The sequence below is a fragment of the Rhea pennata genome, chromosome 6, assembly GCF_028389875.1.
Source record: "Rhea pennata isolate bPtePen1 chromosome 6, bPtePen1.pri, whole genome shotgun sequence".
Classification (NCBI taxonomy): Eukaryota; Metazoa; Chordata; class Aves; order Rheiformes; family Rheidae; genus Rhea; species Rhea pennata.
Window position 1 is genome coordinate 35,408,492 of NC_084668.1, and position 24,614 is coordinate 35,433,105.

At 36.1% G+C, this 24,614-nt stretch overlaps 1 protein-coding gene across 3 annotated transcripts; it reads right to left on the bottom strand.

Annotated features, from left to right (window-relative positions):
- Positions 1-2,881: 2,881 nt before the first annotated feature.
- On the bottom strand, positions 2,882-18,021 carry ZDBF2 (zinc finger DBF-type containing 2). 3 transcript variants are annotated; one of them, XM_062579135.1, is made up of 7 exons: positions 17,542-18,021; positions 16,709-16,760; positions 16,147-16,198; positions 15,448-15,553; positions 14,493-14,620; positions 7,374-10,104; positions 2,882-3,207 (listed from the first exon to the last, which is right to left on the bottom strand). In XM_062579135.1, the coding sequence occupies exons 2-7, from the start codon at positions 16,758-16,760 to the stop codon at positions 3,193-3,195; spliced, it is 3,084 nt and encodes a 1,027-aa protein (XP_062435119.1). In that variant the 5' UTR covers positions 17,542-18,021; the 3' UTR covers positions 2,882-3,192. The 3 variants fall into 3 exon arrangements, with proteins under 3 accessions (XP_062435119.1, XP_062435117.1, XP_062435116.1); XM_062579133.1 differs by lacking the exon at positions 2,882-3,207 and adding an exon at positions 4,825-5,072; XM_062579132.1 differs by lacking the exon at positions 2,882-3,207 and having other exon boundaries at positions 5,288-10,104.
- Between the last annotated feature and the right edge of the window lie 6,593 nt (positions 18,022-24,614).

Here is a 24,614-nt window from a genome sequence, read left to right on the forward strand (position 1 = left end):
ATGTTTAATGAAGAAGACAAAGTCATACAGTACAAAAATCCAGCATAATGCAGCCTGGGTTTTTGCACAACATTAGCAGCCTGCTTCAGAGAAAGCAATGGCAGAAAAAGTCACTGAAAGAATACTGTTTTAACTCTTGTTCCCCTAGCCCTTCTCATCACAAACTATTTTATCTAATTATTGATAATGGGAAACCAAACAATTTCCTTATAAATACAGGCAAGACAGACCATACAAAAAAAAGAAGGATTGTGAAGAAGAAATAAAGTTTGCTAAGTACAGGGGGAAAAAAAGGTGAACAGTTTTTGTTAGAAAAGGCTATTTAAACTTGGAAATAGAAAGTAAAACACATACTAGAACTTAGTGTGTTTTCTTCTAAATTTTAAAAAAGGTGCTTTCTACTAATGCATTTCATAAAACCTATTGAACAAATGCTAAAAAAAGAAGAAAGAATATTGAAGACAGTTCTTGACAATATTGAACACTTAAAGAGTTCTTTACATCCATAAAAATGCTATATGAATATTAACTAATTGTGGTAGGTGAAAAAAAATGCTGACTTTGACTGCAACATTATCCTGACCTCAGATTCAATCAGAAGTACAATATGTTGCCAATAATTCAGGAAGTGACAACTTTCTAGAACAGACTGGAAAATGGAAGTATTAGACACATTTGGGAATATAAAGCCATAAAATATCTGTTACAGAGAATTCAATATGCTTATTTGTAATTGCATGCAGATTGAGTCTAATCCCATCAAAAAGGAGGATCCCCCCCTCCCCCAAGTATCTCCATCACAATTTGGGCAACTGATTGATTAGTCATCATTAGGTCAGAATTTTAATAAAGCTGCTTTCCTTATCTGGAGAAATCTGCTGGTGGTCCCATACTGCTTTATAACTTTTATCTTCAACCTTCAAAAAGATATATGTACATAACCTTTATAATATTCATTTGTTTCCTCTTAACAGTAGCTGAAAGGATCAAAAGGAACAAAAGTATAAAGATATCACTCTATCAAAGTATTAAGGAAATAAAAGTAACATACTGAAAGGAAGACTGACTGAATCCAAATTGACTTACCACAGGAAGATGGATTTTGACACGTTTGCTAAAGTTCTGACAAGGCAAAGGTAAATATACAAAATGAATAAATTAATTGGTCTGGCTCCTGCCTCTGCTACATCTAAATCTCACTCTGCATTTCTGCCTCGCTCTTCAGCTAAACATTTCAGTGTAGTAAGAAGCCAGCCATGCATGTGCATCACACCCACACAGGATGCAACCTGTATATTAAGGAGTAAGCCTGCTCCCTTCACTTAATTCTTACAGTGCTACCTCCAAGCTATCAAACAACATTCAAGCTCTTTGGTTGAGCTAGCAAGGGCATGTTTGGGTTCTGCAACCGATTTGCACAACATTAATAACTAGGTAGGCTATTACAAACACTTTCAGCTGCACCAGTGGCAATGTTGACACAACAATCAGGAAAAGTTAACCAGCTTAATATACTAATGTACATTTCTATTTGAGGATGGGAGAGATTTAAAAAAAAATGTATTTAAGAACACTAATATTGGGGAAGAATTTTTTCAGTTTTTCTTAAGGAAGAAAAATTGACCAAGATTGAGGAAAGCCTAGGTTTTGAATTACTAACACTACTGTATCACATATTTTACAATAATGACTTATCTTCATATGCGTTTCATCAAAATCACTTCAAAAAAATCCGGGGCTAAAATCCAAAAAATTATGACATCCAGGGCTATAGAACTGCAGAGCTTCTGTGCATCAAATCCCTAATGATTCCAATGAACCAAAATAGCACTGAAGGCCAGTAATAAATTTCATCACAACTCTTAAAATACTCCAACTTGGAGCGGACCTCCTTTGTTCCTGACACCCTAAACCATATCATGAATTGCTTACATTTTACACAAAAAATACAACCACTAGATCTAGAATTTGGTTATAGTACTGTGTTTATAACTCTGGTTTTAGATCATTGAACTACATCTTTTGTCTTCAGTGCATTTGACAGCACAATAGTGAGTCACTATACGACCTGACTCAACAACTACATAATATATACCTACCTTTAGGTATGAGTTCAAACTTGCAAAGCATGTCCTGAAATTGTGACATATTGAGGCCTTAGCAAGAATACACCTTTCAGCCATGTATTGATCCAAACTGACACCTCTGCATGCATCACTCCTGCAAAAGATCACGCTGGTTTAAACAGGCCCTGTTACAACAGCAAATGACTGCACAAAGTACTCTACACAAGGGATTCTATTGTTTACCAGAAAACATCTTAAATGTATTTTTGCACATACAGCTTTGAAGACAATTCTGCACACATTGTAAGATTATCATGAAGGAGACTGATTCGGTCTACCCAACTGTAGCAAAGCCAAGCCATTCTGCATAAAGTAGAAAACTACTTAATATTTTCACACTTCCAAATGCAGCTGCAGACTGCATTTAAGTGCACACTCTTAAAAAAAAAAGTTTATAAATAAGTTCTGCAGGGATCTGGCTTGCCATATGGTGCTGGTTTGTTTATTTCTTGCTACTAGTATGCAATTAAAAATATTTAAAACACATCAAATGCTTCTGCAATGTTATCTTAAGATGCCACTGCTTCATTTGGCACAGGATGGGATGGATCTTGGCTTCACTGAAATCAATAGAAGACTCCACTGGATCAAGATATCGCTCAGTTGTGAAAATCCGTTAAAACTAGGACTGACCTTCTTCAAAGACATAGCTTATTGCAGGCATTCTATAGTGCTCTCTCCACAACAAATGATAGCAATTAGTTTCAGTTAAATTACACTTCAAGAATAAAGAAACTACAAACATGCAAGTTCAGTCTTTATTTTAATAAAAGATTTGTTCTGTTGGAGGAATGAATAAATTTTTATCTGAAAAACATTACAAGCAAACAAGGAACAAAACCTTTGCTTCTGGGCATGCTCAGATCTATACCACTACAAATTTTCTGAAAAATATTGTCTAGAATACTGCAATTCATAGCAAATCAATCATTAATGAAAAGATTCTGGGATTTAAATTGCATTACAATGAGAGGTACATTTTACTTTTCTTATCTGCTCCAAAAACATCAACAGTTCAAACACCGTTCTATTTCCAGAACAAGTATGAATTTAGATTGCTCCATTCTCAGGCAGATTTACCCTAGGGGAAAGAGAAAGGAAGATAGCTAAGAGAAATTATGAATCATCATCCCACTCCCTTTTAGCATTGCTCAGTGCTGTAAGTAGATTCCCAAGCACAGGAGCACATGTACCAGTCTCTCCTTCGCACTTCGGATCAGGACACCATCCGCTTCTATTTCTTATCACCAATTTATTTCCCAATGGAATATCCTATACTATAATTTATATCCTCACTGAACAAAAAAATTCAAATGCATGACTGACAAAAAACATGTAAACAATAAGCCTGAAATTTAATGAGCTGAGGATACAATGGAAGAGCATCTAGCAGTAGCATTGGACAAGCTTGTAATATCTCTGTGTTATTACAAACTTGTATTATGTTAAATGACTAAAGACAGTGGAAACAAAGACGGTAAAAAATTACAGTAGCAGGTAATATTTCAAAATACATTACCACATGTTAGAACACAAAAATCACAATTACATGTATTCTCATTTGGGCATGAATTCAGCGTGAAACTTTATAAATACAATTAAATACCTTGCTGAATCCGCATCCCAAAGAGGAGCACTTTGATACCACAATCGAAAGAACATCAGATGCAAAATTGCAAGAACAAACTATAAAGCAAAAAAAGCCCATTAGAAAAAGAACTGAAGAACTGCTAGGTGCAAGCATAAGACGTAAACTTTTGGGGACATGTCATTCTGAGTTTGCTCAGCACCTGACAAAGGAAGCGTCTGGTTCACACTTAAGGTATACAATACAAGTAAATAAAAAAGCTGCTTAATATGAGATTGTTTTAAGTGATTGAATGAGTACTTTGTGATGAAAGAGACTTAAATTTTGAAATATATAAAAAATGTAAGTATAAACTTAGGATGGTCAGAACTACATATATGTAAAATAAGACATGGTTGGGAACACTTGTCTAAACTACTACTAAATATTCTGTGTCTAACTAGAGCCTAAAAACATGACTTTGATCCTCTTTAATCCAGTTATCTTTCTCTGCTTTAAGACATATTGAAACCCTGGCAAACATCTTTGTTCACTGCTGTCAAGAAAACTCCCTCCTATGAACTTCAGTAAGAAACCCTTTCAGTTCTCAAGCTTTCTATTGGGATAGATTCCACAATCATTACTCATTTTGAATTTTCAGCCATGCTGCTAATGAGATAATGTGCTGTTTAATAATGGTAGCAGAATCCAGACCATTTACTTAATAAGGAAGTGTGTGATTAATTTCAAGACCACAGAAAGCTTTCTTCCTTCTCACACATGATTTTTTTGTGTCTCTGTAACCTCTTTTTTTTTTTGCACATATCTTCATCAGTTCTCTTTCCAAGTCAGTTTCTAAATTTACTTCTATTATCACAGTCTCTCTTTCATCTTTATTAAGCATGCACAAGAGGTTTTTAACAGTCAGAAGTGAGGCATATAATAAAATCTGAAAATACAGCAAATCTTATTTTGACACTGTTAAGTACAGAAGTGCTTCCAGACTTGTACCCCAAATTTTATTCTTTAAAAATAAAAAAAGTTGTTAGATTTCATACTTTAAGGAAAATATATAGGTACTTATACTCTTATTCAAATATAATACATTTTTTCTTTAAAAAAATCCACACAGATGGAGGGGCCTATTATTTACAAAAGGAAAAAAGATATTACATGCTAAAAAATTAGTCATTATATAGTCCTCAAAATATACGGTTTCAAGGAAAAGTTGTGTGCTGGAGGAACACAAACTTGCAATAAACAAGTATGAAGAACAGTATTTTTGACTGTAAACAAATACTCACTAGTGTTTCTAAAGTAGAATGTGCATCAATTCTTATTCACAAACAAAACTATCCATACTCTTCATCTGTACAATACTGTGGAAAATGAGCTGGGAAAAGTTAGGAAACATGGGAAGATAGGAAAACTTTTTCATATCACAAAAATATGTTAGAATGGGACTTATCTATATAGTTAATTTAAAGCTTTGCTTTAAAACATAAAGTTTATCTTAAAAAAAATCTTTTTGCTTTAAAACTTTAATCTAAAAACTAGCCTTCCTATAAAAAACATTCCTTCAAAATTTTGCTTTTAAAAAAATCAATTTTATATTAGACAAAATATTAAATTATATAGGCACAGTTAGTTAACAGGATAAGAATTCATTATAACCCTTTGTTTTCCAGTGACTTATGATAGAGTCATAGGATTGCGTCAACTGACAATTGTATGGAAAATACATCCTGGAAATCAACTTTTATTTTGAAATTATTAAAAAAAAGCTGTCAGGCTAAATTTGATTTGCAAAAGAATTGTTTCCAGATGGCTTAACTATGTGCACATCTTATTTATCATGGGAAATATGCACATGCATCAAGAATTTACCCAAAACACTTTTTAAATTATGAATGTTTTATGATGACAGCTTTTATATTTACTTCAGATATTATATCTAAAACAACATTTTAAAGTCCACTATTATCTCAGTTCAAACTAGTGATCTTGGACACTTCAGAAAATGAATCAAAGTTCATGGGGAAGTTCACTGGATTTTTTTTTTTTTTTTGCAATGGAACAGTCTTGGGTCTTGTCTTTTATACATTATTCTTACATTCTGAAAGATTTATCACGTATGTATATAATCCAAAAAGACCTTTAAAACAGGATAGATGTATGTAATACTCCCAATTGTAGATTTACAAATGAAAGCCCCGATTCTGATATTTAACTATATGCTTAACTCAATACAAATGAATAGTTAATCTTATATTGAGTTTAAAGCACAGAAGCATCTGCAAGACTAGTGCTTATATCTCTTAAGCACACCTTAATAGAATAGGCTGTCACTGTTACATCTCTCAAATAAAAACTATGGTCTTTTGTACCATAGGTATCATCATAGTAGTTCGACCATCAATGGCCAAACATGAATTTGTATGGATTTTTTTATTATTATTTCATCTAAATGTCTTAAACAGATATTTAAATATGGAAGCTTTAATAAGTTTAGGTGGATTTTGCTTTGTGTTTCATTTTAAGTATTTTACCAACCTTTTAAAAAAAGAAAGAAATTTTCAACAACAGTACACAAAAATTTAGACAATGCACCCAATTAAAATCCAAAAAAGCTCAGGAACTCAAACTTAAGGTTGAAATTCTAGAACAAATCACTGCTATTTGTTCATATCATACCTCTTCCTTCCTCCCCCTTCCCCCCCCACTAAGAGATGTGGGATTTGTAGGTAAACTGAATCAATAACGTATAAAAAAAATAAGCCTATATTTCTTTTTGAATTTGAGATTTCATTATAGCCACCACCATTTGAACACTGTCCTGGATAGACATATTTCTTTACCAGCATGGTCCATTATTGCTTGATGAAAGCCCACAGTGACTTTTTTTGTCCAAAATAGCTGATTTGGACAAGGTTTCAGAAAAAGAAAAAGAAGTCTATATAAATACATGTACAATTACGTATTTTTGAAAGCGCTGAATTGATCTGAATTGTATCATACTGCATTAATTTCAGTGCCACTCCATAAGAAGTATGTTATGTGTTGAATTAGGTGTGCATATACACAAACACAAAATATATACATATAATTCACCCCAGACTGGTATATCTTCATTTAATTTCCAGTAAAACTGAGTTATTTAGAAGTAGATGAAAAAATGAGAATAGGCACAACTAATTAATACAGCTCTTAATTTACCCTATTATAGTGCAATATTATGCACTGGTAATATCATAAAAAAAACAATATGATACCATTTAAGCCTGTAATTTTTCAGATGTATAGGTGAAGTCTTGTAAATAGCGTTCTAAGTGCTTTTAATGCAAATACACAACTTCTGCAGCTTTACACAGTAGAACAGTGCAATACATAATGTGCCCATATTACAAGGACAAGCGCTTAGTTTACAGTTATACTTGTTTCACATTAGACTGGCTTGCACTTTCTGCAGCTCTAGCACTTCAGCTGCTTTTCTATGACCACTTTTCCCCCCCACTTTCCTCTTTCTCAATCTGTTTCCAGGTGCTGGCTATATAAAAGAGTCACTGTTTTGGTGGCTAGCTCTCACCTGGTAGGACAAGACAGTTTCGAAGTAATGGTACAGCAGAGGTTCTTCTAGAAGGTCGATTCACAGTGCTAGGGTGACCCCTATCTCCACTTACCTCCCACCTCCTTATTTTGGAAGAAGTTTGCTCTGGCTTCTTCGGAAAGGATCCCAGTGCGACTTTCTGCTGCTTTTCTGGAATCCCTGTGATGACTGTTGAGTTCAGAAAGGTCCTCTTCGGTTTCTTCCTTACCTTCAACTTTTTAGCATCAGGCTTTTCTTTCTTACGGTGCTTTCCCACTGTAGTCTTCTTTGTCTGGTGCCTACAAAGGGAGAACGCAGAAGACTTCTGGGCACAAGGAGGGAGTTTCCTTCTTATCCCCTCTTTTTGCTGTTTTTTAGTTACAGAAGTTTGTTTGCCTGAGGTTACTCGGTTTCCTCTCCTCCTCACAGTACATCTGACAGACATAGGTCCTGCAGCCTTTTTGGAAAAATTTGGTTCTTTATTAGGGCCTTCTTTTATCCTCCATCTTGCCTTTGGATTCTCTCTTCCCAATTGCTCACTCCTGATGGAGGTCAAAGAGGATTTGGCAGCTCTACACTTAAATGGAGTTAGTCTACCATCTGCTTCCACCTGAGACTGATGAGAGTTCAAAGGTGAAATGGCCAGGTGTTTGAAAGAGTTCTCAGAGTGATCAGATACCAGATAATCTGATCTTTCTGTGGAAACAGAAGATCCATCTGTCTTTTGACTTGAGGCTGTACCATTCCCTTTACTTGGGCCTGGCAGGAAAGACACTGAAGGTGAACTATTGAAGTCTGACCAATTAAAGGACTTTGACGGCATACCCTCTCTCTTCTTTGTGTTTGCATCAAAGCTGAGACTCCTGAAAAGCTGTCGAACATGGGAGGGCTTTTTGGTCTTTTCTCCACCTGTACTCTTAGGAGGCGTTTTCAGAATTCGATTTGTCAGTGGGTCATAATACTTGAAAGAACACTGTTTATATTTATACCTTATAGAGTCCTTGCTATCTGTGGAGCAGCGATTTCTCCTCATTTTGGGAACATCTGTAGGTTTACCTTTACATTGTTTAATCTCTGGACATGAAAGCACATAGACCACCGTTTTGGGCTGTACAGGGCTCATAATCTTGCTATAAGACTCAGGAAGTTTAAGGGCACATAGCCTAGTTTTCATGTTCGGAGTGTTTTCATTCTCTGGCCACACAATGTTTACTTTTTGATCAGCTGGATCAAGTTCTCTTCCAGTCATTTTTCTTTTTGCTACAGGGTAGTTCACTAGACTTGTTTGGGTGCCACGGCTGACTTTAACCACCTGGCATCTTGAAGCCAGGCGCCATGTCCTTTTCCTAGGCATTTTAAGAATTTGTGGATTGCATAGTGTATCTGAGGCTAAAGATGGGTTACCAAAATCAGAGCCACCACTTAAAGCATCATTGAATTCCGGCAGTGCTTTAACCGGCGCACTTTCTGTTCTATTACCCTCAACAGTATCCTTCTTTTTTTCATCTTTCCGCTTTTTCTTCATTCCCTTCCCTGCACATTTGGCTGAGGATTCACTGTCAAAATAGCAGCGAAAACGACCTTCCCTGAAATCACGCACAAGTTCTTCAATTTTTATATCATCTTCATACATTATTTGAGACCAAGTCTTTCCCACGAAAGAAGGAGGCACATGAGGCAGAGCTGGAAGAACTGGTTCTTCCGTATGAACTATTACATCCTGTTTCGCTGCTTCTATTTGCTCCATTGACTCACTTTTTAAAACAGAAGAGAGCTGTGCTCCATAGTCTTTATCTTGCAAATTTATTTGGACCTCTTTCAGGAATTCTATACTTTTTATAGCTGCCTTAGGTAAGTCTGCTCCTGACTGAACAGGTGCATCACAGTTAAAACTCACTTCAGAGCCCTCTAAATGAGTATGGTCCAGAAGCAAAGAAAAAGTTAAACAGGGATTCTCTTCTTTGAAAGGTAGTTCTTTAAAAGTTGTTCCATGGCAATACTTCAGAATAACATCTTCAATAGTTTCATCCACTGAACTTTCATCTTCTCTGTTTGTCTTCATTTTTTTGCATCTTGCTAGCTGTGGGGACATCCCAAGATCTGGGCAGCTGTTGATACCCACAGTATCCCTGAGATGGAAGTCAGACACCAAAGTTTCACCCTGAGTTTGTAAACCATCGTGTTTTAATAGAGCTTGACCTGAGGTAATACATAAAGAATTGCTGGGACTGCACATAAGATTCTGACATAGAGGTTTTTGCTGTGAAACCAAAGGGCTTTTTGGGTGAACCAGCGCCAGAGCAGGATTCAAGGATGGGTTCAATAACACATCCTTACTGCACACCTTCATTCTTTTTTTATCACATCCACTATGTGGAATCATATTTGATGCCACCAAGTTCTCTACATTTTTTACTACTTTAGGATTAACAGAAGAACTATGAATTAAAGGACTGACAGAAAAATGTTGAGGTACTGGGCTCACAGCTGTAAACTGGCCTTCATGGCTCTGATTTGCAATTGGAGTATCTCTCAGGGTATGCCCTTTTTCACTGCTACAAATGCCCATAGACTGCTGAGATATTCCTGTAGTATGTTCCTGTTCTTTTTCTAGTTTCTGAATAAGTGCTTGTATTACAGAAGTTTCCTTTGTGCCTTTGTGAGACAGGCATCGAGCAGAAGATCTCCTTTCACAGATGGACTCCCGGTCCTCGCTGGAAGCTTCCTGTCTGCTTCTATTATTTTTCTCTGTATCTTCTGGAGATAGGCAAGTATTCCCAGCAGCCTCTGGAGTGAGCGGGAGTGGTATGTCATCATAGGTTGGTCTAGAAAAAAAAAAAAAAAAAAAGCCTATATAAATACTGCAAATACACTTTAATTTTTTCAAAAAAAATACAACAAACAAAAACCCTCCAAAATAAATAGTTACCTAGAGTGCCTCACACCTAAAGAATAAAATCAGATTACTGGTTTTACTACTTCAGTAAAGAGATTCAGCAATTCCATTAAAAGAAAAAAAAAAGTGCCAGGAAGGAGAGGGAAAGGGTGAGAAAGTGCTGCACAAAGCTAATGACAACAATTTGGGCATTAGTTTGTTACCCTGTTCATGCACCTATCTATTAAGAATGGCCAAAAAGACAATACTATAATTTTATAAATAGGACAAAGCAAGATTAAGCCTTGTTCTTTGTTCTAAGCTGTGAGCTTATAAAGCTATTTCATTGGTAAAACTATAACTGATAATAACTTGCCACAAGTAAATGGAACATTACAATATTGCATATCATAAAAACACTATTCAGTATAAACACCCCTTTCACTACAGAATGTGGTTGTCCGATAAGAACCCGGAATATAGTACAAGATATTCCCATGCTCATTGCTTCTCTCAGAAATCTTCCAGCTTCAGACTCATTTCTACAGGAAGCCTAGTTATGACTGTTCAATCTCACTGCAACAACAGCAGATTTTTATATATTCTGCAGATATTCTTTAAAAGTCCTATCTTTAGGACCACCTCAAATTTTCTCTTGGAAAATTAACAGAATAGACAGATACAAAATACTCTGTCTGTTAATTCTGTAGGATTTCTATTTCTCTTACATATCGTATAAATCCAGAAAGCTTCAATTTGTGTAACTGTTGGGAAATCCAATGAAAATAATACAAAATTAAGTAAATATAACTGAAGAGGGAATAGGGCCCTTCACCTGAAAGTTATAACCAGACCTTGCAAAAGCCATAGGGATGCTTGCTTTAATACATAGCAGACAGCCTCCATTGACTCCCTTATGGTGCATTCATCTGCCCATAGAAGTGTCAAGTAAATTTGATTGTAATTTCCTTTGAAGTTGACAAGATTTACTACTAAAGGTGCAAGTTTCCAGAAGAAACACACATAGGACCACAAAAAAAAAAAAAAAAAAAATCATACCTGGAGCCACCTACTTCAAACCTTGGAATAAGCCTCAGTTGTGATCCACTACTGTATTTTGTTCTCTGATAGTTATGAATACAGTTTTCCAGCCAGCTGCATACTCATTTTATTATCATTTTATCTCCAATCACATTTTCCTTAGCTTGCTTATAAGCCTCATATAAGAACACGTCAAAAACCATGCTAAACACAAGGTAGATGGCATCAAGATGGTTCTCCTCTATTCACAAGGTCTGTTATCCTGTCAAAGGAGGAAATTAGAATGGCCTGATATGATTTGCTCTGATAAATCAGCAGTAACTGTTACTCATTCCTTCATTACCTTCTAGATTCATTTTGCTTATTCAGTTCTCAGGGAAATACTACAATTTAAGCAAAGACATTTATAAGAAGATTCTCTCTGGGCCCCTACTAATAAATGACAGTTTCTACATTTGTTCTTCCCCAGTCCTTCTGAAACACCAAACATTCTCTGTGACCTCTCAAAAACAATTACTAAGAGCCCCGAGACTGCTTCGCAGGGTACCTGAACTAAATATCATGAGCACCAAAATCCCTATTTATTCAAGTCACAAGGAGAACTACAGAGTCACTAATAGCCAGCAGTTAAATAAAATCAAAATTTGTAGACTACATAGTTTAGTAAAGATATATACTTTTCAAAACATCCTGTTCTTTTTTGATGAAAGGTAAAAAGAATAATCAATTTGTTTAACAATATACAGAAGAATAATGAGAAAATGTCAAATAACTGTATCAGCAAGTTTTAAGAAGTTATATTTGAGATGCAGGAACTTGACATGTACATTCCCATTCTCTGATAATATGACATTAGATGGGTTAATTAACCTGTTAAATAAAACTGTGGCAAAAGAAGACAATAAAAAACAATTGAATGAATAATAGAGGTCTTTGCTGAAGAAAAAGTAAAGGTCTCCTATATGTATTTGCAATCTATATAGCCATAACAGCTACTGTTTATATTATAAAGATAAAAGGGAATTATTTGTTTTCTCTGCATTTGTAAGTATTTGTGCAGGCTACAGCAACTGCAAACCTGCAGCTTTACATTTGCTTTTCCTTCAGCAAAGTACTGCCAACCAAGCGTGATGGAGATAGTTCAGGAAAGAAAAGTTGGTCCCTTCTGGTTTTGCCGTTGTGCCTCCAAAACTCTAGAGAGTTCTCTTTCACCTCTGGGGTATTTTAAAGAGCTACACAAAAATTTTCTGTGAATAGTGCTGCAGATAGCTCTTGTATGCAACAGAACCTCCAGATCTCTTTTCCACTTTTCCAGAGCCCTTTATCCTGCGCAAGCCACACTACTGTATGCAAAAAAAAAAAAAAAAAAAAAAAAAAAGCAGCCTATTACAGACTCACTGCTTATGGCTGCATAGGTAAGGTTGAGTCCAAACGCTAAATACTGAAATTAAACTGCAAAATTTTATGTTGGTTACTTTCTAGAGGTTGGAAGATAAAGACCACCATGCCTAGCTAGGATGTTGCAATTTTACATGATGTTTGAAATCATGTAAAAGACATACACCTGCCTCTGTATCCATAAAAACAGTGTGTTGGAGGTATATATATGTATGTGCATATAACCTTACATATTGCAATAAACAATTTAAGTGAAGATAAGAAAACTAAACTGGTAAATGGTACAGCTCATGCACACCAGACGTAGGAAGCTTGCAAAACAGATGGATGAGTTTCCTCCAACCTACAGAGATCCAGCAAGCAACAACAACAAACTGACATCACTGAGATGCCAAAATATGTTTTTCCTCCTCGCTGTAGAAGTTGTTTAATAGATACCTGCCACAGTCCTGGGTTTTATTCCTGGTAACACATATCGGGTATAATCACAGGCTAAGAGTCTAAACAAAAGAAAATGCCAGAGCAAAACTTTTGTATTACTAATAGTTTGCAATTACAAGAGACTGGAGGGTGGCAAATATAATGCTGGTATCTGAAAAGATAAGTTCTAGGTGGAATGGATAGTTTGTTTTCCCAGTTAGCAGGTTCTGTTCACTAAATGAAATAACCTTTTATTTTCAGCAACTCAGGAGATACAAGCCTTTTTCATATGGCTGTTGCATTAAAAGTACATCCTATGTTTTCTTTATGACAAAAAATCATGGCTGTTTTCAAGCTAGAAATATTAATTTGTTTGTAGTGATATGCTTCATGTCCCAGCCTGATTTGTCATAGACATGCCTAACAGCCTGTTCTGCCACATCCCTGATAATATCAATATGATCGGTTTCAGACAAAACAGACTTCTGCCTGTTCATCATATCTATCCTAGTACTTCAACTGAACACTGCAGAACATGTTATTTATAATAAACTTTTGTCAACAAAAGCAAACTGGAGAAACAAGTAGGTACAAAGATACCAAAAAAGAAAAGAAATAAGTTCTACATCAAGATACACTAACTGATGTACTTAAACTGGACTTAAGACTGTGATTTTTTTTTTTTTAATCAGCTCATAGAACAAAACAAACCAGGAGTGAGGCTTATCTGATTTCTTTTCAGCTGGTGGTTCTACAGAGACAAATCTACACACTCACACTGTTGTTACTCTTAAACATGCTCATGATGAATGAAGAGAACACTTTCCAAAATATAAGCATGAATGATTTGGCCAATTAACGCAATTCATATTAAGTATTAGCTGAATGTGTGAACAATAATGAATAATAATGAAAAAGTAAACACAAATATTCACCTGACAAACAACAATTACTGTCAAGAACCCAAAATTATGAACTCTTTCAATACATACCATAAAATATACTGCTAAATATATATATAGATACATGTGCATATATCTATATATCTTCTTATGGTATACACTCTGGGGTTTTTTTTTATATATTTATATAAAATAAGTTTTTAAAACTACACACACACACACGCCCAGAGTGTATGCCTTACAAGAATTTATAAGTGTGTGTCAGGCTCTACAGTCTACCAATATACTAGCTGACCCATACATTCTTACTTTTTGTTAGGTCTTCACATCCAGTTGCTATCAAAAAAGCTGTATCAAATCATTAAGTAATGAAACAAAATTTGGAAGCAAGTAGGGAGACAACATAAAAGAAACCTACCTGGACAATGTTTATGTAAATACACTCTTTTCTAAATTGCCTCAATACAAAAGTTTCACCTATAATGGACAAAATTGACTGCTCAGCACTGGCAGAGAAATAAGTATTCACAATATATGCATTCTGCAGACATATAGTTAAAACAAACATCTCTTATACCTGTTGTCATGGTATCTGTGGGGATGATGCTGCAAAACATCTTGCAGGAAACGCTCCATCAAGCTACTGGTACCGATACGACTCCTACAGTAAGTGGTAAAATGCCTGTGCTGGGAGCTGAAAATATGCTGACAAAAGATGAAACATACCACTAATTTAATACTATTGTTAACACAGTGACCTCTCCATAAAGATGACTTCCTAGGCTGAATATAAAACATTACAACAAAAATATCTAAATAAAAAGTAAAGTCATCAGTCTTTTCTACTCTTTAATGCCTTGATTCACTGAGATTCTCAAATATGCAGCTAAATTTAATGAATAGTCACAATAGGGAATCACAACTAATCCTAAAATGTATTGAAGTACTTTGCTGAGTTGGAACCTAAATCAGCAACTCTGCAAGATGCTCACAAATCTCATGACTAGCATAAATCTATGGTATCTATAAATGATGATTAAAAACATTTTTGAACATCATATGAACAACCAGCCTGTAACTCACTCAAAGGAGTATTTTCATGAGCATACAAGATGAAATAGGTTTCTACCTTCTAATTAACAGAAGTATAAAAGACTACAAATAAAGGTAAATTTAAAGAACAGAAAAGTAAATATTTGATCAAATGGCTTCAGCTTTGGTATCTAACATATTAACCCCAATATTTTACAATTTATACAGATCTCAAGAATAAAGCCACAGAAATAAAACTAATGGCTGCAAAGCACAGCAGCCTGCCATTTTAGAAAAGTAGACTGCAGAAAGCATGCAATTTGACCATCTTCTTTATAATACTTAACAGATGAGATGGGTAGATAAATTGTGCAAATAACAAATTTCTCAGTTTCCATTCAGTATTGGTTTTTCAGAATAGAGACTGACATTTTACAAGCTGATAAATCTTGCTGATACTTCTTGCTATCTGTTGCTGAATTAGTCAGCAGCCTTCCTACCTGTTCAAGATTACTGTAGTGTACATGGCAGCAGTTGCAGTATCCTTGTCTATTTTGCACAGTGGATACACCAGGCCCAGGATATTCCTGCCCTCTTGCGTGTAAACTGAAAGAAGAAATTAATAACACCAAGACATTTCAGTAAGAAAATGAGAACTGTTGGGTTGCTAGTTCAAGTACCTAATGTGAAAATTCTGAATATCTATGTTATACTATGGAGTTGAAACAACCTTGCACCATTAAGATTTCCATTTCAAAATGATAATGGCAAGCAGCATACCATTTTTAAGAAATTCCCAAACAAATGTCACTAAAGAATTTTTTTTAAAAAAGTAGAACGAAGGATAACAGGGATTGAAGGCACAGCTGAACACGAATTCTAATTTGAGTCAACTATAGTCTGACAATAACTGTCTCTCGAGAAAGAGGCAGAGTCATCTTTTCTTCCTTGTTTGTTTTAGTATTTGGAAATAAAAAGACTGAAGACCAAGAAATTCCGACATCCACTGATGTTAGCTTTTAGGCGCTACAGTGCCCCTTCCCCACAGCTTTTAGTAGTATGCTACCATCATGGACTTGATCTACGTTGTATGATTGTCATCTAGCAGGCAAGTTTACTGACAAGGTTGAAAAATACAACCTTCCCATTTTACTTGCTGTAAGCAGTAAGCTGCATGCCAGTTAGATCATCTAACTCACCTGCTATTACTATCCTGTCGTAGAGAGCCTTCAATACCATGTCTTTCCATTCCTATAGAAAAAATATAGGAAGTCAAATGGAATAAATTGAAATCTTTAACTGCAGCTAGTTACTTCCCTTACAATGTACTTGCCATAATTAGAATTTCAAAGGAAGATTAAGAAATCTAGCAAGTTCAAGAAAATATTTACAGAGATTCTTTTGTCCTCAAAAATCCACTATGAGTTTCATAAAACAAGCTTTGCCCTTTCTTGGTTGAGGTAACCAGGAACTTTCCTATTGATTGCCTGGAATCAAGATTAGGCAACCTACATTTAGACTGTTATACTGCATTTTTATCTCAGTGATCATGAATATATCTTTAACAGCTTCCAGTATGACAAAAAAATTGCATCTATATGAAAGCTATGTGGACGATCTAGAAGTCACTTCTTCCATCTAAGTTTCTTGCTGAAATTCAGGAAATCAAATTACGCAATTGAAGCTACAAACTTCTAATATTAATTAATATGGTGGAAAAAGAACAAACGCAACAGTAATATCTATTTTAAAGTTACTCACCTTGTGTGGAAGTAGCAGAAACTTCATCAGATGGCTTGACTCTGTCAAACATCTGAGAGTCAAAAACAGAGCAACAGAGAATAAAAGTTAAAACACACAATAAAAGCTTTACCTCAGCCTCAATTTCAGCATGCCCAAGCTATTAGGAAGTATAGTATTCTTTCAGCTAGCAAGCAATGCTCAATATAAAGGCATCTGTGCTGTAAAAAGTGATTCCTGCTTTACTAGATTACACTCATATTCTATTTAACAATGCTCTACACTATCCATCAAACAACTCCTGAGTGACTGCAAACTGTCAATGACTGGCCGTGTCAGCAACTGAAAAAAATGCCAATGTTGGCTCATATGCAGCAAACTATTTTATCCAATGCATTCTCTAGGGAAGCAAAGTGGAACAGAAGTCTCTGATGGCAATTTTGCAGCTGCATGCTAGCTTTGACAGGAGAATGGGATAATTTCTGATCTAATTAGCAAAGTCAAATACTTTGCTTATGAATACAACTTAGACTGTTAGGTTATTAAGCAATAACTTTGTCAAATTCATTTAATGATAAGTTCTTCAGTTGCATTCACAATACAGATGAAAGATGTATGTTAATAAAAAACAAACAAGAAAATGATCAAACAGAATAGTAATCCAGGCTGGAAAAGCAATTGTTTTTTGTTCAAAAGATCTGCAAACCAACAATGAATCCCAGAGTTTTTAATTAAAATGACTGCAAAAACTTGCAACTATAGTTCTAAGGCACCTAAACACAAAAGGTTTCCAAGTTTCACATAGTCCTTTATCTTATAGAATACAAGCATAAAGTCAACTTTCTAGTACAAACCTTGGTGTACCAATCTTTTTCTTCCACCAAAGGTGATTCCAGGCTAGCAAACAGTAGATGTTGAACAGGAGGCCATTTGCAGCACAGGACACTTATCTCTTCTCATCCCATCTGGCAACAGTGAAGTTAAAGAGTTAAAATATAATTAATAATGCATATATTCCATATTTTGAACTATGTCATTTTTGTGAACTATTTTGCAAACAAATCAGTCAATAAAATGAATAAATGTATTTCTGAAGTCCATTGTGCATTTTTCTTTTCCATTACAGAAGTTAAAAGTTTTGACAGTGTTTCCTTCCTAAGTGTTAACTGTTCCTCCTGAAATAACCTTGTTTCTCCTTCCTTCCTCATAGTTCCTATTTATTAAATACTGCTGTGGTTTTGGACACTAGTACTCATAAAATTAATTACATTTCTACAATGACAGAAGACATTCTTCAGTATTAAACAAATTGAAATGTGTGTGTTTTACACACAATTCATGAACCTGCTCTAAAAACATGTTTTGTTTTGCTATGTAAATAGTTAAATATTGCAATAAAACATTAACTGGAATTTTCATGGCTCATTGGATGTTCAAAACATTTTATAAATTAATCATTACATACTCAGCAAAGTAGTATCATTTCCATATCACAAACAGCGAAACAGACATGGTCACAATAATTTCCACAATCATTGCCACTAGCATCACAGTGAAAGAACCACATCCATCTCAGAACTCAGAACTTAACAATTCCTAAACCTGCTCTGGGCTTACCAGACATATATATAATTGTAGAATAATAAACTTTATGTTTCAGCTCAAGCACTTTTACTTTTTGCTTTCTATAAACTGTTTTTACTAGAATCATTCTCTTTCTGCTTTCTTATTCTCATATGTTGAAAAGATGCTACACTCCTATATGAGGCCTATACCATTAGTCTCACTAGACTACATGTTTTTTTTTAAAAAAAAAAAAAAAGTTCAAAACAAGTAGTAGGACTGATATATCAGTTACAATATAAGTCAAGTTTTACAGCCAGAAATATCCTACCAGTTCAGCTCAAGGGGGTGGGGGGAGAGAACAGACAAAAACAAAACAGAAAAAAAACAAGAATTACTCTTCTTCCTACACTGCATGAATACATCAAAAAAAAAAAAAAAAAAAAAAAAAAAAAAAAAAAAAAAAAGTACCAGTACTTAGAAACTTTGTCCTTCCTGACTACTTTAAGTGCCTCACCTGAGCTTGCATACCAGGAATATTCACCTCATCAATTTTACATTCTTTACAGAGGTGCTTAGGAGGTCTGTGTTCCTACATATCAGCAGGAGGTAAAACCTCTTCCAAATAACAGTTTAGAACAGGAGTCTTCATTTATGTATACTTTTATTGTGTTTTTTTTGACCTTTAAGATCACTTAAAAAAAGGCAATTAAAGCCTAAATCCAGCACAGGACAGACAGATATTGCGTAACTACAACATGGAATACTTCAGCATTGTTATTTTTCACTAAAAAAGTAATAAATTTGACCATGGCATCATGTATTTCAGTAAAGATGATGTATGCCAGTCAGATAGCAAGAGAGATCAGTGTCCACAGCTCTTGCAATAGTATGTTAATCATTAGTTGGATGGTCCTTGGAGGCAAACAATATCTGAAACTTCACAAAGATATAAAAATTCCCCTGGGACCCTGAAAATCTGATCCAGAGGAAAATTCCTGATAATCAGCCTGATCCTGAACGTGGGCAAAACCTATTCATTAGGCAAAGAAAGGCTTTCTTGATACCATCACCAGATTTCAGTCAGCCCATTCATCTGGGATTCCGCTGGAACTGGAAGAGTGAAGAAAAAAAAATCCCACAAGACTGTCTTTCATGAATAATACTTAATAGAAACTTGTTTCCACATGCTTGAAGTCATCTTGCCGAATCCCTAAGATTTGACTGTAAATATAATTCTCAAGACATAACCACAACTGCAGAGCATAGATGAACATAGTGACCAGAGAGGAGCCTATCCACTTCTTTGCAGTTCCAGAAAATGAACAGGAAAGTCAGGTATTCATTCCACAGTCAGCAGGGGGCACTACAACCATTTATCCCAACCCCACTGCTCTAATTTGCCCCCAAAATAGATTACAGTGCATTATTTATAAAAATGTTCCATTTCATCTCAGAAATGCCAGCCAGTATCAAATGCAGAATGTGAGAGGATAATTGCTTCAACAGTTTATTACTTTCTTATTTCAAGGAATAATTTCAATGACAATACTCTGCTGAGAGCTTATTCAGGCTACACCCACAAGTCAAGTCACACAGACTTGCACACATTTAAACTGAGCTGTCATCACCATAACCTTAAGCAGCACAGGACCATTAAAATAATTACGCTGAATTAGTCCAGGCTGTATCTCCTCTCCAACCTTTTGCAGTTCAAGGAGACTCAGTGGAGCAAATGCTCACTCAGGAGAGGCCAGGCAAAACTCAAAAAACCTGTATTATCACTTAGTAAATGACAGAGCAATATTACCATTTCAGAGTTCTTTTCCAGAAATACTTTTCTACACAATTGACACTAGAGATTTCTCTTAATCTGCTTTATGAAAACACTAATGTACTGAACAAAGAAAGAAAAAAATCTGAATGAAAACTACATACAGGTTGCCATCTGACATGCTCAAATCACAGTCTAGTAACATAAGGAGAAACTCCTACAAAGATGCCACATTTATGCTGCCAAACCACACTGACTAACTGCAATTCTCCTTTAGCCGAAAGAGAAACTATTTCTATAAAGGATTTTTTAGATCTGTAGGCTTTGCAGGACAACTTGTATTAGTTTGCCAAGGTATTTCCAACTTGAAATATCTTAAACTGTTGCATTAAAAATTAACACTAACACAGTTTGAAATAAATTATATCTGTGTAACCTCCAGTTGAAATATTTTACCACTGGAAAAAATCCTGTGAACTGTGACAAATGTAAAAATAATTGGCTGCATGCATAAGTGTTTGATCTGGTTAACTTCTAACCCAAGGGCTACTTTAGCACTCTTTCGTATTTAGACACTGATGCTTCTTTCTGGTTTTAGTGAGTTACTTGAAGCTCAGTAACCAGAGCATAAGCACATCTCCGACGAGTATATTTAACAAAAGAGAAATCCAGAAAGAGGAAAGCAATACGCATGAAATACACCTATAAAAATCAATGGTGCTTGAGAAAAATATATGAAAGCGTCAAAAGCAAAGTAATTCTGCAATGTCGCCTACTAATAAGTTATGTGATAGATTATAATTAAAAAAGAGGAGGGAGGAGACGATCAACACTGCTCCTCAAAAAATACCTCACGAATACCTCTAACGACGCTTCAGCTGAGAAAGTCTGCGCTGTGCAGACACGAGGGAAAACAGGAGGGGTGTATTTATATATATAGATATAAACTCTGTTCAGCGAAAATATTAAACTACCAACAGCATTAGGATAAACGCATGCCTTTAAACAGAGAGCGGGCTTAATTCTTGGCCCCAGCCCCCGCGAAGGGGCCAGGCGAAGCGGGGAGCAGAGCCGAGGGCCGCGCTCCCGCCTGCGGGGCGCTTAAGGAACACGGCGGAGACCCCGCCCCTGCCGCAGCGCGCGCCCGCCTCAACGGCCCTAACGGCCACTCCCGCGCGCTCCCCCTCCCCCCGCCCCGTAACGGCCGCGCGCTCCACCGCCCCCGAGCATCGCCGCCGCTCCCGCTCCCGCCGCCGCCGGCCGGCTCCCTTCCGCAGCGCCGCCTCACCTCCATCACTTCCCCGGGAGCTCTTCCGTGCCGCGCGGGGGTCAGCGCATGCCATCCGCTGCTTCCTGCTCCGGGTCGGCGCGACGCGGCCGCAGGGGAGGGAGGAGGAGGCGGTGGGGAGGGGAGTGGTGGCGGGGCGGGGCCGGCGGCGGCGGCTCTGTGGGAGGAGGCCGGGAAGGCGGCGGCGGGGGGCTGCGCCTCAGCGCCGGCGGTGGCTGTGGGGCCCCGCGATACCGCCCCCGAGGGGCTGAGCCCCGCCGGTGGCTCGCGGGGCCCCCTTCACCGAGCTGTGGTAGGGGGGCGGCTTTGATTTCCGTTGAAGTATTCTGATCCGTGCATAGCTACAGATCTCCTTTCACTGCCAAGAACAAGATACAAGTCAACCGTGCAGAGCTAAAAGTTGCCCGGTGGTACTTTGTTACCTTTTATGACATAGAACTTGGCCAAATTTGGTGGGAAAAAAAAATTTAGGGAAATACGACTTTTAGGTCTATATAGCGTAATGTGCCTGTCTTTTAAGGCTGGTAGTATCCACTGATAATTACATAATCGTTTTAACTACTATTTTTTTTAATAACTGAATAAGATGATGGGTTAATTGAGGCATTTTGGCAGACAAGATTGCAATAGAAGCACATCTGGGGGAGTCAGTCGCTTTGGTAACATGATCTTTGAATTTAATGATAGATAAGTGGAAACCTAATTTTGAATAGAATTCTTTGAGTAGGAGTGTAGATTTGTAAGAAGCAGTCATAAAATTCTGCAGGTGCAATATAGAAAAGGTTTAAGTATGTGAAAGCTCAAACACATGCCCAAAACATTACGTATCGACTGAGCTGCTTTGTTTAAACATGCAAGTACTCCATTTCTGGCTAATGCAATTTGAAGTATGTTATCTTAGGCTAAAATCATTTACTTTTATGATGGATTTATAGCAGGCTTAGTGCATTACTGGGGCCCAGCTAACCTTTTATAATATGTTGAAGCAAAATAAACTCACAGAGGTTTCTACGCTCTCAGTGTAGCTCAGTGTTGATGTTTCTTTTCCAGGATGGCTCAAGCAAAAAAGTGCTTCTTAGCAAGAGAAGGCTTTTAAGTCTGTTTTGCCATGTTACATAACGTGTCCTTGGAATGTTTCCCAATAGTTTGGCAAGGGTAGAGTGGAATATTCTATTTTATGGACTGTCAGTCAAAGATAGCAGAATTTAAACTTGTGTTGTCATTTTTTTTAACTGTTTATGTATTTACAAGGTTGCACCTTGACTCCTGCTTAGATTGAGAGACATTCCTTCCCCTTAAACTCTCTTTACCGCTGGGAATGGCAGACCTGCTCCACTCATTTGTGTATGAACATTGAAATGGGACTGACAAACTTACTTTCGTCATAAAAAATCCATTCTCTCCTGATCTGAGTCTCCAATGTTTTTATCTTTCGTAATATCTATATTGATTTGGACCATTCCCCTAAACTGACCCATACATCTTTCACAGCTTTGCCTTCTATTTTTGCTTTGATTTGCTATACTTTTCTACTCCTGTTAGCCACATATATACTAAGATTATACCTATGAAATGCATTAAGAAAAAGCAATCTCTGACAAAGGAGAATAATAGGTATTTTTACTGAAAGAAGTCTCAGGTATCTTCCAAGGGTTGGATTCAGATTGCAAAGACAGAATGTAACAATGAAAATGAAGGTTGGTAAAACTAGCTGGCAGGAAAGTGGCCTAAATTTTTGTTTATGTTCTTCATACATTCTAATCTTAAAAGCCTGACTTGTCCTTTAATTTTTGTTTTGATAAAATTCTTCAGAGGATCTGAGCTTACTGTTGAATGCCTGAGAGCAATTGAGGGCTGGCACTTGAGCATCACTGAGAGTCCTTTTGCCAAACGTCAGCAAAACTGAATTGCTAAACCTAATCCGGATTCTAAAAAGCACAGGGAATTTCAAGACAGTCCAAGTGCACATGTGGATTTTAGAGCACTTAGAATTCTGAGTCAAGCTCAGGAAAGGAGGATCTTTCTACCTTTATAGCAGAATGGGTTTTTCGTAATACCTGATGTGATATTAAAACTTTTAATTGCTAAGAAGTGTAAGATATCCCTAGGATTTTGGTATCTTCCTCTGAAGATTCTGGTACTGGCCACTGTTGAATATCAGATACAAGACTAAGCAGAGCAATGGTCTGATCTTGTTCAGTATTTCTTCTTGTCCTTTATAATCAATTCAGTTATTTTAATGATAAAAGATTTGTGGTGTAAATATATAAGAGAATTTCTTACCTATGTGAAAGATAAGTATAATCTCTTCTCAAAATTCAGCTATTTTCTTTGATGTGCATTTCTTAGACTATTTTTTGCTGTTCATTGGCAGATTGCTATTATATTTTTTGCTATATTATAAATTGTTTTTCTGTTTTTTTAATGTATGTTTTTTTAAAAAAATGATCTTGTGTTTACTTCTGTATGTACTGGAACAAAATAGAAGCCAGAAAGAACAACAGATCTTTTTTTAAAAAAAAAACCTGCTAGTTTCATTTTACAAGAAGGCACGCTTATGGGAATTTCACTCATTTTCTCATTTTATAAAACTAGGCTTTCCTTTTCTTTGTGTTGTACTCAAGGCATTGCAAATTTTTAAAATAAAGGCCTTAAGTGAATTAATGATAAAAATGTCCCTAATGTCATGGGGCATTAGATGAATCCCCAAATTTAATTAATACAGTCTAGGTTAAAGGTTGTTATTTCTGTTTTTTTGTTTTTTTTTTTTTTATCCTGTGCTGCCTTCTTAAGATGAAAAAAAATATGAATTAAATTACCGTTTTAAATTTGCTAAAATCATTTAGACAACTGAAAATCTTAGCATTAGTGTTGTAATTTAAACATGATTGAATATTGACTAGTGACAAAGTTGAAAACCTTTAGAAGCTAAAAGGTTTCTAAAAGTATTTTTAAATGTACGGATCAAGAATTTTCCCCAGAAAATATATTTTACTTTCATTCAATAAGTTGGGAGCACTTTTACTTTTTAACAAGTTTTTCAAAGAACTTTACTAGTTTGAGTCTTGTTGCATGTATTACTAGAAGCAAATACTCCCTAAGTCTTTTTTTGTGACTGTAAATAGAAGGTCCTGCTCCTGTTTTCATGGGCTGATTTTTTTTCAAGTTATATGATTTTTACACAATTGTTTTTGCCACTAAAATTGCTCTGAGTAATGTATTTCCATAATACATGTGCTTTAGCGAACATAGACATACTTCATGATGGGCTGCTAAGGGTCTTAAATTTCAGGTGCATACTG

Excerpts from the sequence above, each read along its gene's own strand:
- ZDBF2 (XM_062579132.1), bottom strand. The coding sequence starts at position 16,760 with ATGTTTGACAGAGTCAAGCCATCTGATGAAGTTTCTGCTACTTCCACA. Across the intron at positions 15,554-16,146 it reads CGACAGGATAGTAATAGCAG|TTTACACGCAAGAGGGCAGG; the intron begins GTGAGTTAGATG and ends TTCTTCTTTCAG. Across the intron at positions 14,621-15,447 it reads ACTACAGTAATCTTGAACAG|CATATTTTCAGCTCCCAGCA; the intron begins GTAGGAAGGCTG and ends ATCTTTTGTCAG.